This window comes from Protopterus annectens, chromosome 3.part1 (genome assembly GCF_019279795.1).
Source record: "Protopterus annectens isolate FY-2018-M chromosome 3.part1, PAN1.0, whole genome shotgun sequence".
NCBI lineage: Eukaryota > Metazoa > Chordata > Ceratodontiformes > Protopteridae > Protopterus > Protopterus annectens.
The window spans coordinates 53,431,599-53,451,075 of record NC_056732.1 but is presented as its reverse complement, the minus strand read 5'-3'; the positions used below and the strand labels follow the sequence as shown (position 1 = coordinate 53,451,075).

The following is a 19,477-nucleotide window of genomic DNA, read 5'->3' as shown; positions in this document are numbered from 1 at the left end:
CCGGGTTCCTATTCTGTGATCGAAGATGCATTCTTTTGAATGCGTCTTGATCGAACTTTAATGCACGAAAAGGCAAAATATCTAAACTGCATACAAGCGATTTCTTTCCCAGGGAAAGAAATTACTTGGCTGTTTCCATTACATTGCCGTTTTCATCACTCTAGTGCGATCTTGGAGTTGATATAATTAAGTAGGTGGTTGTGGGGGCCACAGACCCCCATGTCGGGGGGCGAAGCCCCCCACTTTATGTAATGTTTGAAAGTTTTTTTTTCTTTTGTGGAACAGCGATTTTTTTCCCTTGGAAAAAAATTGCTGTTCTAAGTGTTCGGGATTGTAAGCTTTCGCTTACATGGGGGTCGATAAATCCACATTTGCTTTTTTAAGCATTCGCTGATTTAATATAGACCCTGCCACACCACTATGATGAGTGAATGTTATGGAGCAGGGTGGAATTTACTCTAGAGTACACTTTGCGTTTAAGTGTAGCAAACACACAATTATATTTATGCAGTACAGAAATATCAGTTGTAGGATTTACCCATCTCTGGTACAGTTTTTGTTTCAGATTCTTCATATTGATGGCATACAGTACCAGGTGTGAATAAGTATTGCCTGTATCTTATGATGGCGTATTACTTGATTTGTTTTTAGAATTTTGCAGTACTTCATGTGATTTTTTTTTTTTATTTTACATGGAGTTTTATAACTGGAAATATGGACTCTTCCAGTTTACTATAGTAGCCCTGCTAAGTGATGATGTACTGTAAAGCCACACAGTTCTAAAAGTGTGCTTGTAATTGTGTAAATCAGGGATGCAAGAGTAGATATTTCAACTGTAAAATGAAATTGTAGCTAAGAAAGAATTAGTGTGAAAACATCTAATTCAAAAAAGAAAATTGTGTTAAGTTGAGAGCAGATCCTGTTGAACGTTGAAAGAAATTATTTTTATTTTATTTCCCCTTCTGCAGGCATGTGAAACCAAAATTGCTCAGGAGATCGCCAGTCTTTCAAAAGAAGACGTGTCCAAGGAGGAAATGAATGAAAATGAAGAGGAAGTCCTAAATATTCTTTTATCGCAGGTACTTGAAATGCGCCTTATTTTTGTAGCATTTCTGTGTTTCAGGGTGTATGGCGCAGGAATGCGCATCGTTCCCATGAAGATGTTCTAAACCTTGAGTTGCCATGCTCAGGAAAGGGGAAGGAGGTCACTTTGACCCATATATGGTATCTGTGTCCTGGAGCTAAAGGGCTTGTGTATCCCCTCCATCCGCACTTCTTTCCTGTCGCATCCAGAATTCAGATTTCTTCCTTTCATTTGTCATTTGGAAAGTTCCATTTCTCGATTCCCAAAAAACATGATCCTCCTTGCATGATTGTAGCAGTTGGATCACTATATTTAATTACCATAGTTGTGCTGCGTATTTACTCAAGATCAGAGTGTAATGTCTAAGCATTGCCGTTGTCTTTCCTTTAATTCTGCAACTCCGTGAGTTTGAAGATTTCAGGCCTTTGTCACTGCCAGGCAGTGATAGAGGCATCCAGTTAGAGGGCTCTGTGATAGTAATAAGTTGGTGTAGATCAGCAGTGAACTTGTGACTTTAATCTTCTCCTCCTATTGCTGATTGATAAAGTGCTGGAATGCACCTTGTCTGCGTAAAATGTAATTTATCACAAATCTGTCAAAATGGAAAATGGCTGAACTAACTCTTTCTAGTATAGTTACACATGAAGGCTGAGCTGAAGAACTGTTAAGGTCAGGCTTAACTGATGATAGTTTGTGTGGTAGCCATGGTTCTGTAGTTCACGTGTTTGTTAGGAAGAGGTTTAGATCTGTGAGACTGTTGTCTGGGATATCATGCAGATTGCTGTTAAAGAATAAGAAAAAAAATATATATCTATATATTCACAAGGGAAAGATCTTAAGGTGATTGGTTGTGGTGAGTAGGTTTCTATCGCTTTTGAATACTGTTGTGTAAAACAAATAGGGTAGCACAGCTAAAAGGCAGAAAATGGAGGGGGGGGGGCAGGCGGACAGCACAGTAGTTCATATACACTGTCCATTTACAAACTTGGCTGTTCCCTGTGATTGACCTGCTTAGTGAAGAAAGAATTTATGGCATTATATTTCCTTAATGGAAGCGTCAGTTTGCCACCCTTTAAAAAACTGCAATATTTTCATTTTTCGTTTGTCCATACACTAACTTCATTTTATAATGCAATTCTCTTCCAGCTTACCAGGAATTAACCCATACATTCTTTGTAATTGTGATGTGTCTAATATTTTGCTGGTTTCAGCCTTTTGTGCAAAAAAAATGATCTTTCTGTGTTTATCATCTTTTAGAAGAAAAAGATTTTTTTGTTGACAAATTTCCTTGGCTTTCCAGCATCAAGAAATCTTGATGAGGTCCAGAAGCCATAAAGCTTTGATGGGCTATAGCTCTTATTCATTGTTCAGGTCTGAAGTTGTTATCCTCAGCAGTATAGAAAGAGAAAATGTAACTTACATTTTGGGAGGCTGTCTGTGGTTACCTGAAAGTGGTATTGCAGATCTGTGCATTTAGTGTACTTAAGCTTCACAGCAACAGTTTTGTCATTGGGATTAACATTTGTAACTATATTATATTACCGATTTTACAGAGGTGGTGACCAAAAACTATAAAATAGTAAATGACTGGTAATTTATGTAAGATAAGATCTTTTTTTATAGGCCAAGCTTATTGATCTCTGTTAAGTGGCAGAAAACAAGTGACCATGAGGTGGAACCCAAGGTATTGCTTCTATTTAAAGCCTCTGTTTCCTCACCCTGATCATTGATGTCTTTTGAGAAGTACTGCAATGTCCTTGTTTTTTGACAGATAATAATAATACATTCCTTTAAACTTCTCATAAACCTTTTGCAGTTTAGCACCTATGTGCAGTGTAACTTTCAGTGCTAGCTCAGTCATTTTAGAGGTGCGCTATCCTCTAATAACAGAGTAGCTGAGTGGCACATGCTGCCAAACTGATTTCGTACATGCTGCTGACATAATCAGCAGTCTTAAAGTTCAGTACTGGTACGTCCCTGTCCTTCTACTGGTCTATATAGTAAACTCAGACTGGTATGTGGGAGTGTGTAGTTCATCAACTTGTACTGGACATATTTAGGACAGCTGCACAGTGTATGTTGCTGAGGCAAAAAGCATGTGCTGCAGACTGTTGATCTTCCCAAGAAGAATTTTGTCTTCATTAAACTTGAATACATGCTCATCTTGGCAGATATAACATTCTCAATTTATTTTTACACCATGCCTTTCCACGATGTTTCATTTCTCTTCTTCATTTTCCATTTTTACCCCACTGTTAAATACGAGTATATGTGTTTTATTTCTTTAAATAAATGTAACTGTGGTAGAACATTGTTCTGTTTAGACTGCTTACAGATTCAGCTTGGGAGCTTAAAATAGAAAATACAATAAAGAATAGAAAACAAAACTGGTATTACAGCATACAGTGTAGCAACAATGTATCAGAGAATCAGTAGATGTATAATACAGTGTAGCAACAGTGTATCAGAGAATCAATCAGTAGATGTATAACACAGTGTACCAACAATGTATCAGCGAATCAGTGGATGTATAATACATGTTCTTGTGTCCTAAATGTAGGAAAGTAGACAAGAACATGTCATTAGCAGAGTAATTAAGTAGAGAAGTGAAGCGATACTATCACCGATAGGGAGAGTAAAGAGTGGGAGACTGTAAAGAATGTAGAATAAATTAGTTGTGCCTGTGCACATCATATATGTAGTTTAAAGTGTCTGAATGTACATCAGTGTTTGGATAGATGTGTGACTAGGACATGAAATGGGAGTGTGGTAGAATTTGGATACAGGTGTGACTAGGAGATGAAATGGAAGTGTTGTAGAATTTGGGTACATGTGTGACTAGGTCTACTATACATGATCAAAATTGTAGAAAGCCGAAACCCATGTGGCCGAGACCATATGTTTGACTTCCGCAATTTCGAACATGTAAAAAAAAAATACACAACATTCACACTTTCTAATTGTTGGCAGGGGGGGCTACACTGCCCACACCCCCATAACTTTAATATACCAACTCCGAGATTGCACTACAGTGTGGAAATGGAAATATTTCCATTCCACACTGCATGGAGATGTCCGTTACACATGGTCTGAATTCCAGATGTCGAACATATGGTCTTGGCCATATGGGTTTCGAATTTCTGTCATTCGACCATGTGTAAGGGGACCCATGTGACTAGGAGATTAAATAAGAGTGTTGTAGAATTATGTAATTGCAGTGTTTTAGTTCCTTTCTGAATACTTTAAGGGAAGATTGTTCTTGAAGAGAAATTGGGATGGATTCCCAGACTTGTGATCCTAGCTTGGAGAAGCTGTGGTCTGAGCAGGGCGTTTTGAATCTTTAGTTTGGGTTTTTGGAGAGTGGTTATGTTGAGAGGAAGGGGTCTAAGGTTGTTTAGTCTGAGGTCCATGGTCTGCAAAGGAGGAGGAAGTATTGGAGACTAAGCTTGAAAGAGTAGGAGAGTAGCAAATGTTTTATCCCGTGAGAGATGGTCAGCCAGTGAGCTTTGGCTACAAATTTGTGGGCATGTTGTGTCTCAGGTGAAAATGTTACCTGCATATACTGTTGGCAGAAAGTTGTAAGGAGGTGAGTTTTCTTAGAGGCTGATGCCACCAAGGATAGCCAGTATTTGAGCTGAGAGAGAAGCACCCTTTTATTACTGGCTACCTAGCCTTCAAGGGGAGAGAGAGTGGGAAATTTTAGTCGCCCAGAATAGCTGAGTTGATTTTTTACTTTATTTTGTACGTGGTGTTGGTTGTCCTAACCAAGTTCCTACTTGGTGGAATTGTTTGATGGTCATGAGGGTTCAGTTATTGAAAGATGTATGCAGGATTTATGTTTGTCCTGTCCATATACCATAAACAGATGGACTAATCACTGAAGGCAACTCCTGCACTGCAGCAATGAGCTGTTTTACTAGCTTGAACTCCTCCCATTACCCACAATCCCGTGCTCTAGCTCTTATTGTCACTATCAGTGCTTCAGCAGGATCTAAAGCTGCCTGGAGCAGTTTTCTTAGAGTTGCAGACATTTCAAGAGCTAATCCCCCAAAGTTTTTTTTTAACAGCTTGTTAATGCCAGCATTTCATTGGAAACAGTTTGTCAATTTCATGCATCTCCACACTTTAATTTCTCCCACTTCTGTTCCCCTTAAACTACCCATCGTTTACATTGTTTAAAAAAAAAAAAGATTGTAAACTTTTTGTTTTTGTGCTTTCATAGTAGCTTCTCTTAAATTACAAATATTTGTATGACTGGTGAGGACTCCAGGGATAAAGGTCTCTGGCTTCTGTAAATGCCACCGGTGCAGCGATAAGATATTTCCAGAAGACCCATGTGAACTTTGTGTTGTGTCATGGAGTTGGTCATCTTGACTCTGTAGCATATGTCTTATTCTGCCAGACTAAAGAAACTCCAGCTCTATTCAGTAGCATACCGCCTGCTCAGAGGTGATCTCTGCCTGACGTACAAGGCCATGTCCAATCAGGATCTGATGGACATGCTTCACCTCAAAAAATCCAAATCCATCAGGACCACGAGAGCTAAAGACTTAAACCTCGGCACAAGTATGGATAGGACATGCTGGAGGGATAGATTCATAACCCAGAGGCTTCCCATGCTTTGGAACAAGATCCCAGTTCATGTTAGGCAGAGCCCCTCACTGACTCTCTTCAAGAGAAATCTTGATGAGTGGATGGGAGATCGTAAGTTTACCCCAGGGGTCACATCTGTGTCACTGCTAGACAGGGACACAGTAAACTAATTCTATTATATAAGGGGGCCTTCATTGTGTCACTACTAGACAGAGGCACAGTATTCTAAATGTATTCTGTGCATTTTTGTACCATTTCATGGGGTGGCGAAAGCCACATCACTATGGCTAGGCTTACAAATGCCCCAGGGCAGATAGCCTAGTACTAAACTATGAAACTATTTGTAAAAAAAAAAAAAAACACTTTAATGTGTTAGTGTGAGGACCCTTTTAGATTACTGCAGCAGGCTCATATTAAACGTCTTTTTGAAGAACGATCCACTGAAAGAAAAAGAAAATAGGGAAAGAGAAAATGAAGAGGCTGGAAAGGAAGAAAAAGAGGCTTAGAAGGGCAGAGCAGCCAGTTCTAGAAATATTGTCTCCAGTCAAGATTCCTAGACTTTTATTTTCTCCTCAGCCAGGTCATTCAGGCCATCAGACCACATCTCCTCACCTAGCATCTCCTGCTAGACGATACTCATCTGCCCCAACTGATTTTTGCTCCGAGGAGAACATGAAGCTTCTTGGAGCAGGAGGTGTCAAGGTCACTGTCTTCTGACCTGCTTCAGCCTCCATTTTCCATTTCCCCAGGTCTCTCCAGAGCCCTGCTCAACTCAAATGTGACAAGATGATGATGCCCTTTAACGAGGCCCAACTTCAGTTCACTGTACTCAGCCCCTTCTCTGCCTCATGTGATGTGAGAACAGACTCAAGTCCCTGTTGCTTCTGTTCTTATCCTAGGCCCAGTTCTGGTACTGGAAGTATTGAGACCTGTAGGACACCCAGTGCTGATGTCCTCTGCACCCTCTGATTTGCTTTTCTCTCTTGTCAGTGCCGTTAATGCTAATAGAGAGTGTCAACAGCAGCAATGTTGATGCCAACCCCCATTAGGTCTGTTAGGAACAACTTTTAGCCTTCAATCCTTAGTTGCCAAAGCCCACATTGATAGCTTCAGTGTGGGGGTCATTAGCTCAGATGGTCTGTACTAACAGTTTTTCCTGTTTGGTGCCTCTTCTAATGCAGTTGGTGCCAGTGATTTTGGCTCTGGGAACTTTAGCGAGTTATACAGCATTGAGGGAGATCGTCCATGATCTATCCACTGGGACAGGCGTATGCACCACTGGTTTCACTGCTTTACAGTACCAATGTTGGGCCTTCCAGCACATTATCTAGCTGGCCCTTCCAGAACTTACAACAAAGGCCAAGGGAATATATATCACATCTGGGTTACCTGCTCCTGAAGGATATTTGCAAAACTCCCCACCGAGTCTTCCAAGGAAAATGGCATGGAGGAGGAAGTACATTGACCTAGCCTTGGAGTCTTCCACCCCAGACACTAAACTCAATTTATTGAAGGCTTCTCCCAGATCCCTCCAGAGGACTTCAAGTTTGGGGATAGTTTAAAAAATAAAGCAGCAGAAGGGATTGTGGCCCTTCGACTCCCAGCTACCCAACAGAGATCCTACAGGAAGCCTGTAAGTCCTCACCCCCAGTGGCCTGGCTGGTTTCCACCAATACATTAACTGATATGATTTGTACCAACGTTTGCCGGAAGCTGGATGTAGTAGAGCCACTACCAGTGCTGCGGACCCCCAAGAATAGGTTACTCTAGAGTAAGGGGGCCAATTGTACATTCTATTATGATGTCAGGGGCCACCAGTTGAGAGTCTCCAGAGGATGTCCAGGCTATCCATCCCCTGAATAAAGACTCTGAAGTGATGTATGTGGTAGGAAAGTGTATCTATACATCCTATAGTTTTTCCATCAGAGTAGTGAGTTAGTTGGTGCATATTGTATGGTTTTAGTGGAAACAAGTCAGTAAGACCTTAGAAACTCTGAAGCAGTTGTTCACTAAAGATATTTTGCAAACAGATAGCGACACGGGTGGCAACATTAAACTCCATTTCATCATTCTCCATGCATCTCCTTCACAACGCTGGAGATGGAGGAGCGCATTACACAAATTCGGACTTTGCTATGTGATTTTTCTTTGTGCCTGGCTGTGGTTGACTGGCTTTCCAGAACAAATCAAAGTGGTCTTTATGAATGCCCCTTTGGTTGGAACCTTTTTAATTGGATAAGAAGTAAATGAAAAGCTGCAACAGTGTGAACAAGAAGACAAGATGCTTACAGCTGTTGTGGTCAGATTCTCTGCTCCTCAGAGGTCATTTCAGAGAAATCAAAAAGGAGCCAACAATAATTGGTTTTGAAGTCTCAGCTGCTTCAGCTACAGCAGCATTTTTGCAGATATTTCTGAGTTATGAAGAGTTTCTCTTATGGCCTCTGTACTAGAGGCAGAGGTGGACTGCATCAGTAAGGGTTTCTTGCTCCTTCCCTCAATAGAAGTATGAACCCTGAATAGTTGCTTGACTGTCCTGCTCAGGAGGAAGTTAGGGAAAAGTCTCTCTGCACCCACTTATGTGGCAGGCCATCATAGGTTCATAGATTAGTACTAGGCTAACTGCCATTGTGGGCCATTTTAACCCTAGCCAATTAACCCATGTGAGAATCAAACCCTGCACCTTGTGTCTGTAAGATGTAGATCTTAACCATTATACCAACCTCTTTAAGGACTGTCAGCACACAGTTCCCTGCCACCATTAACATGAGTCTCTGATGTAGGTCCATTGAGTGACTAGTTTTGGTGTGGTGCACAGTCCATGAACAGGATATACATTCAGAGGCTACACAGTTACATTTTCTAAACTACTTGCCCTCTCTTCCACCCAAACAGTGAAAGTTGATTCAGTAGGAGGTGCAAAACTTTCTGTTCAAAAGAGCCATCCAATATTTCCCACCAGACCAGAGAGAATCCAGAGTCTACTCAAGATTTGTCATGTTACACAGAAAGACACACAAGCTTAGACTGATTGTAGACCATTACCATCTGAATCAATACATAAAAAAAGAAACACTGAATGGTCAGTGCAGTCCATCTCAGAATGGTCAGTGCAGTCCATCTCTGAATGGTCATAGTGCAGTCCATCTCTGAATGGTCATAGTGCAGTCCATCTCTGAATGGTCATAGTGCAGTCCATCTCATCTTGCTTGGAAGCAGGAGATTGAATTTGCTTTTTTAATTTCTCCAAATCTTTTGCGTTTCTAATACCATGACAGGAATGGACTCAATTCTTAACTCGTATGATTAAAGTTCATGAAATTAGTATTGTTTCAGTCTCTGATTTCAGCCAAAAGTCCTCTTCGCAGCACCTCACTGTGCCCAGTAATGACTTCTCCTGCAGTTCATACAGGGTTACATGGATTGGTAACATGTCTAAATACGACTGTAGATTCTAAGACCTGTTGCTGCTACTACTGTTGGAACTTTCTGGGTACCTTTCTTCCACATTGCTCTCGTTTCTGCCTGCAGATCCTGATATTTTTATGACTTTGTCTCTCTCTGTACACAACACACAGTAGTCTGTGGGTGTGACTATTTCAATGATCCTTGCTACTTTTGTCTTCTTTTCATGGGCCACTATATCCGGTTTTCTAGCATCTATCTTTTGAACTATTGGTAATGGATGACGGCATGTGATGTAAACTTCATAATTTTCTATGATGCTTTGTGGCTCATGTTTCCAGTGTTTTTCAGCCACTTCAATACCATAATGTTTGCACAATCCCCAGTGCAACAGTCTTGGCATTATTGTTATACCTTTCAGTATACACCCATTAGTATGCCACAACCAGCATGAGGTGTGCGACTGTTTCCAATTCAGTTTTACAAAACCTACATTTGTCTGTTTCTCCCACATGTTCAATGGACTTTGTAAACCAGCATGTACGTATCCCACTGTCTTGCGCTGCCAATATAAACCTTTCATCTCTTGGTTTGAATTCTCCTAATAAGGTTCTTTCAGAAGTTTTCTATACTTGCACCTATATTTATGCATTCTCCACATTTCTTGCCTTCGCATTTGGTCCTTCACCTTATATTCTTTTTGTTTTTTGGCACATTCAGTTTTTTTCCAGATTTTTATCTATTTCTGGTTTGATTTCCATTCCTGTTTGACGCCGATATGCTTCTGCTAGATTAAACAGAGAAGTCATCTTAGATTTGTTCTCCTCATGTTTCAAAACTTTCACTGCATTTGGATCTTGTGAGGTCAGCAAATATGTGTGGATTCTCATGATTGCAGATCTATACATGTAATAGGTTTCAAGGAGGTCCATCCCTCCTTCAGAATGGAGAATATATAATATTGGTATACACTGATTTTTATAAGTTATTTGGTGAGCACGAAGCATCCTTCTCGTTTTCCTATCTAATCTGTCCAACACATTTTGGGGCCAGTCAATCACTGCAAAACTGTAAGTTAGGACAGGAAGAGCAAATTGGTTTATAGCTTGGATTTTGTTCCTAGATGTCAACACAGTTTTCAGGATTAATTTAAGTCTTCTAAAGTATTCCTTACTAAGTTTTATTTGCATTTTTTCATGTTTTATCCTTCATCAATTCCCAAATATTTATACACTCTCTCTTGATAAAGTTCTTTTATATCATATTCTTGCTCCAAACTGATGTTTTTCTGGTGCTGTAGTTTTGCTGCTTTAAAGGTTGCTTTTGCACATTTATCAAGATCAAATGACATTCTTGTATCATCTGAAAAAGTTTTGAAAATATGCAGTTGTACTTTCAGTTCCTCATCTGATGAGCTATACAGTTATAAATCATCAACAAAGAGAAGATAAGTCTTTACATTGTGCTGCTTTCTAGGAGCAAAATTATATCCATGGCCTAAGCTGTTAAGTAAAAAACTTAATGGGTTAAGGGCAAGGCAGAATAGCAGTGGTGACAGAGAGTAACCCTGGAATATCCCCCTTTGATTAGTGTAGGGTGTATCTGGTCTGCCCCTGTTTGATAGTCACTGTAATGTAACCTGTTAGTGTCGGGTGCATCATACTTTTTTAAGCACTCTTTTATTCATGAATGTGGGATACTATCAGATGCTTTTTTGTAGTCAATCCATGCCATACTTAGGTTCTTCCCGTTTTTACAATTCTCCAATATTACTTTATTTTACAACAAATTAGCCTTTGTTCCATATGACTTTCTTTTATTGCCCTTTTGTTCTACTGCCATAATTGAGTTTTCTTTTTTTAAAGCAACTGTATTGAATTGAAATGGATAAAACAAACATTATCTTGAGTTATGTACAATTTTGAATATGCTTACTAATGACAGTGAAGAAAAAAAACAAACACGTTTAAACTATATACATTGACACTTTCCACAAGTACATATTAGCAAATTAAAATTCTTATAAATATTGATACATTACTGTTAAATTATTTATCTAACAAATCATAAACTTTCTTCCACATATTATTTACAATAGTATTCCTAGAGGATCTTGCTCTTTTGGTTAATATCTCTAAATTACATACTTCAAAAAGTAGATTTTTGAATTCATTCACTGAGGGAGAAGATTTTAGACTTCCAGTTTCTTGTAACCATTTTCCTGACTGCTGATAAAAGGGACCAGGGCAGAGGTTGATTAGTTTCTGTAATACAGTTAGGAACAGGAGTGTTGAACAAAGCTAAAGATTTTGAGAGTAATAATTGTCTGTGAAAATTGCTCGTAAAAAGTGATTAATGTCTTTCCAGAAATTATTTAATTCTGTGCAATCAAATACCATATGGGCCCAATCAGCATTAACTACATTGTTACACCTCCAGCAGTTAACATTTTCTTACTAAATTTGCTTAAAGAAAGTGGGATTATAAAAGATCTATGCAAAAATCTCCATGTGAAAAATTTCCATCTTAGTGAAGAAGTGGTTACACTAGCAGATTGTAATATATGTAATTTGTCTTTCTCTGTTGTGGGATGATTATTAATTAAGGAGAAATAATTCCAGTAATCTCATATATTATCTAGATGTGGTTTATATAAGTGAGATACAATGTTTTAGTTGTGATTGATGATTTATAGACCGCACCATATACTGAATTAAGTTAGGAACTGAACTTTTAGTTGATAAAGTCAGAGTCAAGTTTATTAGATACATATTTTCTACTTTCATGTAGATCCAACCAGGATGTTGCGTCAAAATCATGTTCATTCTTCAGTAAGTTAATGGATTTCAGGTCATTATTAGATATCATTTGTGACTAAAATTTTTTATTTTTTTGTTGAAAAGAATACATTTCATAAAATCAGAAGAAAATATAGCACCTTGTGTGTAGGCTATAGGGAATAGGAGAAATAGCCAATCTTTATACAAGTTGAACTTATATAAATAGTTTCTAAATGATCTCAAAAGAAGAATTATATAATTTGTTCTAAAATTCTGAGAAGAATAAGTGGAAAAATAATCTTTTAAGATCCAGATAAGAGTTATTAAACAACATTAATTTCTGTGTTTTATTATTCTTTATTGCATCACTCATTACTGTTTCTAGAATGTTCTTCCATTTAGCAGTGTATTTAATATATATAAGAAGAGAAATAAATTTAGCCATTGCAGAAATTGAGTAGATTTCTAAATTAGGCAAAGCTATACCCCCATTTTCCCAATTATTCTATGTCTTATAGGGAACCACAGAATTACATTTCTTAATTAAACAACTAGGAGGGGAGGTAAAGAGATTGATTGGATAATGTAAAGAATTTTAGGTAATAGAATCATTTTAATAATTAAAAGTTTTTCATCCATATAAAATTGGATTTTTCCCCATTTTTAATGAGATTTCCTATTGCCAGTAAGCTTTTATTGTAATTGATTTGAATTATATCTTTTATGTTTTAGCAATTACAATGCCTAGATAAAGTAGTTCATTAGACTGTGCTTGGTATTTTTTATAGACATCTAGTAATTCTATCTTTTTAAGACCAATTGTCAAGATTTTAGTTTTGTTGTTATTAAAGATTAAGCCTGACTTTTTTGAAAATGTTCAGCTTCTATAAAAAGAGCATGAATAGATGCATTATTTGCACCTAGAGTAATGAGTATGTCATCCGCAAACATTTGTAATTGGAAAACATCATTAGAGCTCAAGCTATAACCTTCAATGTTTTCATCATATCTTATCAAATTAGCTCAAGGTTCCACAATCAATGTAAATAGTAAAGGAGATAAAGGACACCCTTGCTTTGTTCCTTTGGTTATTGGTATATTTTTGGATATATTTGTACCTATTTTAATATATGCTTGGTTACCTTGATATAAACTTTTAATTAGATTTCTGAAACTATTAGAGAATTTTATTTCTTCCAAAAGTAAAAATAAATAGCCCAATTAACTGAATCGAAAGCTCAGTTTATGTCAAGACTGATTAATGTTAAGCTATTTTTTTAAGTATTTAACTGATTCAATTAAGGACAGAATTATTTTGATATTGTCATAAGAGTTTCTGTTTACTATAAAACCTGTTTGATCTTCATCGACTAATGCGGGCAAAAAATGTTTAAGTCTGTCTGCATAAATTGACAAACATTTTACAATCAAAGTTTAATAAGGAAATAGGCCTATAAGATGAACATTTAACAGGGTCCTTATCAGTTTTGAGGATTGAGGAGATAAAAGCATATTTCCATGATGGAGGTATTAGATTGTCATTTTGGGAAATATTGTATACTTTATGAAGCAGTTGTAAGGCATAATATGGTAATAATTTATAAACCTTTGCGATGATACCATAATTTCCCAGTGCTTTATTTGGTTTTAATTTAGTAATTTGGGATTGGACATCTTTGAAGGAGATGGGTCTGTCAATAACAGTAACTTGTTCACTAGATAGTCTTTTTTGTATATTTGTTAATAAAAGATTTGATGTCTTGGTTAGAATCTATTATCTTAGACTGTTGGTTAATGTTTGTAAAAATTCTCTAAATTCAGTTAAGATATTCTGTATACCTGAAACTGTGTTTTTCTTTTTAGGGGAGAATATTTCATTTAAATGATTGAATTTGATTATTTTAGTTTTATTAGCCAATAAATTCAGACATCTAAGATTGGTGGAGAATTTTAAGACTTTAAATTTTTGTAAAATAATCAGTTTTATGATTCAATATTTCCATATACTTAGTATTCAAGGAGTTTCTTTTTTAATATAATTTTTATTCGTATCTTTTTCTTTGATAAGTTTCAAAGAATCTATCTTATTTTGTATTTCTTTTAACTGCTCATGCTAACTTTTCCTTTTTATGTTATACCAATTTATAATTCTGCCATAAAGGTAGGCTTTTAAGGCATCCCATGCAAAGATCTCAGAAATATTATTTATATTGTTTTGGTCAATAAAATTCTGGATTTCAGATGTTATAAAATCTTTAAAAATCTTTCAATTTAGTTATATAGGCAGGTGTTCTACTTATTTGAACATCACGGATTGGGGTAACTAAAAATTCGAAAATTATTGAATTGTGATCAGATAATGAACATGTAATCACCTTGGTATTAATTAAAGAATCTACTAAATCATTAGAAAACAAAACTCTAGCTATCTTTGTGTATATGTCTATTTGAAAAAAAAAGTATAACCTAAGGTATCAGAATCAGCAAAGGTATGTATATTTTTCAAGAAATGTTTCCAAAACTCTTTCAACAATTTGGCTGAAGCTGCAATTCTTCTTTTATGTGATGTTGACTCTCTATTGTCTAAAATACAATAAAAATCACCAACTAATATTATATGTCCCTTAGAAAGTAGTACTATATGATCATAATGTTGTTTTACCGTATCCGTGCCTATTCCTGGAATCCAGTACAGATTTACTAAGGTGTGTATTTTGTTATTAAACTGAATAGTAATTAGACAAAACATTCCTTTATTATCTTTATATGTATTAATAATTTTTGGTTTAGGTAATGAGTTGTTCCATAGGATAGCTACTCCTTTTTTCTTTTGAGAATGTTCTGAGCTAGCTAACACTGAATATGATTTGGTATCTAATCTAAGTACATCCTCTGTTTTCAAATGGGTTTCTCGTAAAAATATTAACTGAACTTTATGCAGTTTGAGATATTTAAAGAAACTTCCCCTCTTATTTGGATTATTTAATCCATTAATGTTAATTGAAATGCACTTTAATGAAGTCATTCAATAGTATGGTGTTGAAAGAGAAATATTTTGACCAAAACCATAGATTATTAATGTAAATAAAAGGAATACCTAGAGATACATTATTGTTAAAGTAATGTGGAAACATCGAAAAAAGTAGACTTTTGAGAATTACTCTCTTAAGAATTGTGGAAAATGCCAAGAAAGCTAATAGTAAACTATTATAACTTAAACTGATAACTTCATAACCACCCTTAATCCCTGTGGAGTATAATGCTCCCAATTCGAGTGACATATGGTCACTCAAATTAACCTAATGTTCAGTAGCAACATCTAATCAGCGTCTGCCTGTGAAATATCTACTCTGAATAAACAAAGAAGAAGAAGAATTCATGTTAATAATATATAGAATAATCACATAAAAATCAGTTTGTAAGTTGTATAACTAACAAATCTTTACAACTATATCTAACACTTTTTATAAATGTTAACATATTAGCAAACAGCAGTATAACTACTAATAAAATAATAATCAGCTGTGTGTACCTGGTTATAATATTGCAAAAAGAATGGTTCTGTTTATATTTATAGTGTATACATAACACATCATGCTGTCAAAAAATAATACAAATTAGAATTCAGTACCTACAAATCTGAAGTCTGTACAACACCAAAAAAATGTTAGCTCATGTGTTAAGCCGTCTTCTTCTAATTTCGGCTTTTCCCGGTTAGGGGTCGCCACAGCGGATCACCTGTCCGCTCATGATTGGCAGTGTCGAGTTGCCAGCCCAGCGCCCAACTTTCCACAGAAGGCACACACACGCACACACACACACATGCAATCACACCTAGGGCCAATTTAGTGTGTCCAATCCACCTACAGCATGTCTTTGGGATGTGGGAGGAAACCGGAGCACCCGCAGGAAACCCACGCGACCGCTCATGTGTTAAGTAATTGCATGAAATCCATTCCTTGCAATAAGATTACTTCCTTTAGCTATACCATGAAAGATTTAATGATTCATGACTACTATTTTATTGATGGGGGGTGTAACTATTGTATGACAAGATAATTTTAAAATGCAGCCATTCAGATACAAGCTTTAAAAACCAGTAGTAGCTTTGGCAATACTATGTCTGAGGTTACAATATTCATCTGCTGGAATTAGGAGTGTCTATATATAGTATAAGAATGTCATCTATATGTTAATATGCTCTTACCAACTGTGATGGTTTATTCTCATTATCAGAATACTTATAAAATTAGTCTGTGCTCAGAACTTGTCCAAATCAACTGGAATATAACTGTCAATGTGTGTTAACAAATACATTTAATAACTAAACATCTATTTAATGTCAAATAAATGGCAGTCTGCTGTTCCAAGAAACAAAAAGAGATTTACAAAGTAAACTTATCATAACTAACTTGCAGGTGGTAATATAAATAGTCAGCCTTTCTCTTTGCTATATCTTAGTATTGTCATTAAACTATAATATACCCCATTTACCTTACATACACATAACATAATCTCTTTCTTCTAAGAAAGTTATTATCAACTGTAAGTTGAAAAGTACAGTTTTAATCATGTAAAGTGATGTGCATGTCATGGTAGTTTTATTTGGATTTGATAAATAGTGTATTATCCTATACAGATTTCCGATAGAGTAAATGAAAACTGATTATTCTGTAACATATGTGAAGTAAAAACAAAATGAAAACTCCAGCAAAGATAGAACTTCTACTGAGTGACCTCCCAAACCTCTTGTATCAGAGGCACATGGGATATATGCAAATGACCCTTATGAACATCAGTTTTTTCAGCTAATTGGCGATTCTGTATACCCATGAATTGTTTCACCGTTTTAATGGACAATTTCAGGCCAATAAAGCCAAACCCAACTCATATTTTGGCCTTGTTATGACCTCGTCAGCACAGCACAAGCAGAGTGTTTGACTAAGCATAAGAAACACAGGGCTGTTATACCCAGCTGATGTCCATTATCATTAGGGTCACTGCAAAAATATCCCAAACAACAAACTAAAACAATAAGTGAGAAGGTCACTGAAAAACCAATCAGTAAAAGCAAAATGAAAATTCCGGCAAAGCTAGAACTTCCACTGAGTGACCTCCCAAACCTCTTGTATCAGAGGCACATGGAATATATGCAAATGACCCTTATGAACATGTGCTGATGAGGTTTTAACAAGGCCGAAATATGCATATCCACAGCTAGTGGGGTTTGGCTTTATTGGCTTGAAATTCTCCATTAAAACGACAAAACAAGTCATGGACATTCAGAATTGCCAATTAGCTGAAACACATGATGTTCATAAGGGTCATTTGCATATATCCCATGTGCCTCTGATACAAGAGGTTTGGGAGGTCACTCAGTGGAAGTTCTAGCTTTGCTGGAGTTTTCGTTTTGTTGTTACTGATTGGTTTTTCAGTGACCTTCTCACTTACTGTTTTAGTAACATATGTGAAGGGTATGTATTCAGATATCAAAACCTGTTGCACTTCTGACTAGCTGTGTTACAAGTAAATGATAATATGAGTGCTGATAATCTATAACCAGATGGTATAATTAAGATGTAGGCCAAGGGACCATACCTCACTAAACTACTACAAATTATTTACAATTAGTAGTCTTACTGCAAAAAAGAATGTGAATTTGCCATTGTCTTATTGGAACTATCACATTTCTAGTTGCTTATGTAACATTCAGGGTTATTTTTACTTTGTTTATAAAAAATTACATTTCCTAAAAAAACAACCATGCATTAAAACATTAATCCAGCCTATAGTTGACAGGATAGAAAATATTGTGATTTGAATACATGCAGTATTTCCAACTAAGTTCCTTATGTTCAGGGATTAGAGAGATTAAATGTATTGAATATGGTTTTAAAAATAAACTGTTAAAAGAAAGCTATTTTGCACAGTTTACATAAGGTAAAAACAAGTTTACAAACTATTTTATAACTGTCATTTTCATTTGAAACAAAATTTCTTAAGTCTTGCCTTTCACTGACTTGTAAGCATCTGCTGTATGCTTTCTGGGCGCTTAAATGATCCAATATCGCCATCTAGCGGCAGAACAGTGTAGAGTTCATTTAAGCTTCAAAAACAGCATGATGTTATGAAAAATGGACACCTCAGCTCAACAAGCATCTCGTGGAGTTATTCTCGAGCTCTGGAGCCAACTTTTATCATTTTCAGTGGGAAACTGTGTGTGTAAACTCATTTAGCTTTAATTTAAAGGCTCAAGCTTGCTGTAGAACTGTTAACTGAAAAAAATTACAGCAAAGCTGTCCCAAAACCGAGTTTTGTCAAAGCAACATCTAAAGCTTACCAAAGCAACCACACACTCTGCTACAGGCCCCATGAGGAGCTCAGTGTCTCTCCAACCTAACACCACTCTTAAGTATTCAACTACGGTACCACCTTTATCATTCTTATAAGAAAAGCGCAGTCCGGGGCTGAACTGTCTACAAACAGCTAAACTTAACTTTGAGTATGTGTCTATCTATTTGAGCCAATATTCATTTTCCCCTGGAGAGCACTCTGCTTTGGCTTATAAGCAGCCCCCCCCCCCACACACACACACACACGTGCACACACACACACACACACACACACACACACACACACACACACACACACACACACACACACGCGCGCGCGCGCGTACACATACACACACACACACACACACACACACATACACACACACACACACACACACACACACACACATCTTCCATTTTCTCTTATTCCCTTCTGTTAGCAAATAGTATCCATAACTGATAAATGCTGTGCGTTTGTAAATTTAAACTGAGACCACAGTAGCCTACTGATACAAGGTTATCCTGTTTTTCCACCTGAGAAATGGTTAAGAAATGACTTGCAGTTTCAGAGCAGTCCTTGGTCAGTTCTGATTGTTTCTTAAACACAAACTTGTCTTTGCTTTGGCTCATTAGCAGCAGTACAAAATAACTGCCTGCTCACATCCTTGTTCTCCCCCTTCCCTGTTTATTACCTTAAGCCAATCCCAAAGTTAAGAAATATTACCTGTGGCAGGCACCATTTTTAAAACTACAACCACCCTTTGAGCACCTCATGATCGGCTCTGCCATAGAACTTATTAAAACTGCCTGAATCTAGGCACAGCTAACTGATAGTTTGTGGAAATACAGGATACCTACCTGAGTCTCCACATTCACTATCATATGTTCATTTATCAGTTTACTCTGTTACCTGATTGTTTCCGGCCCCCTCATAAGAGCAACTATGTTTACAGCCCCCTCATAAGAGCAACTAACAGGGTCTCTACTCGCTTCACTCCCTGCCCTGCCCCCTATTCCCTCCTGCCCCCAGTGATCCTACCTTTATTGTACTCACAAACCCCTCCCATCTTTCTAATAGCCAGCCATAGCGCTAAACCTAACACTACCTCCTTCATCTTCCCACTACTATCACTCCTCCTCAGCTAACATGTACAAGAATATCTTAGCTATGCTCACGGCATGCACTCTCCTTGCATATCTTACGTCCTACCAAAACTCGATCGTTCCCCCACTCAACCACTACCACTGTACCACTACTCACACCACTACTCATGTCTCACCCT

At 37.0% G+C, this 19,477-nt stretch overlaps 1 protein-coding gene across 3 annotated transcripts in view; it reads left to right on the top strand.

The window, feature by feature from the left end:
- The window catches only part of RALBP1 (ralA binding protein 1), a 597,292-nt gene that overhangs the window by 504,300 nt on the left and 73,515 nt on the right, over positions 1–19,477 (top strand). For all 3 annotated transcript variants that reach the window (XM_044066564.1, XM_044066562.1, XM_044066563.1), the window contains exon 7: positions 969–1,079. In XM_044066564.1, the coding sequence (XP_043922499.1) occupies positions 969–1,079 (111 nt within the window). The remainder of the gene's footprint in view (positions 1–968; positions 1,080–19,477) is intronic.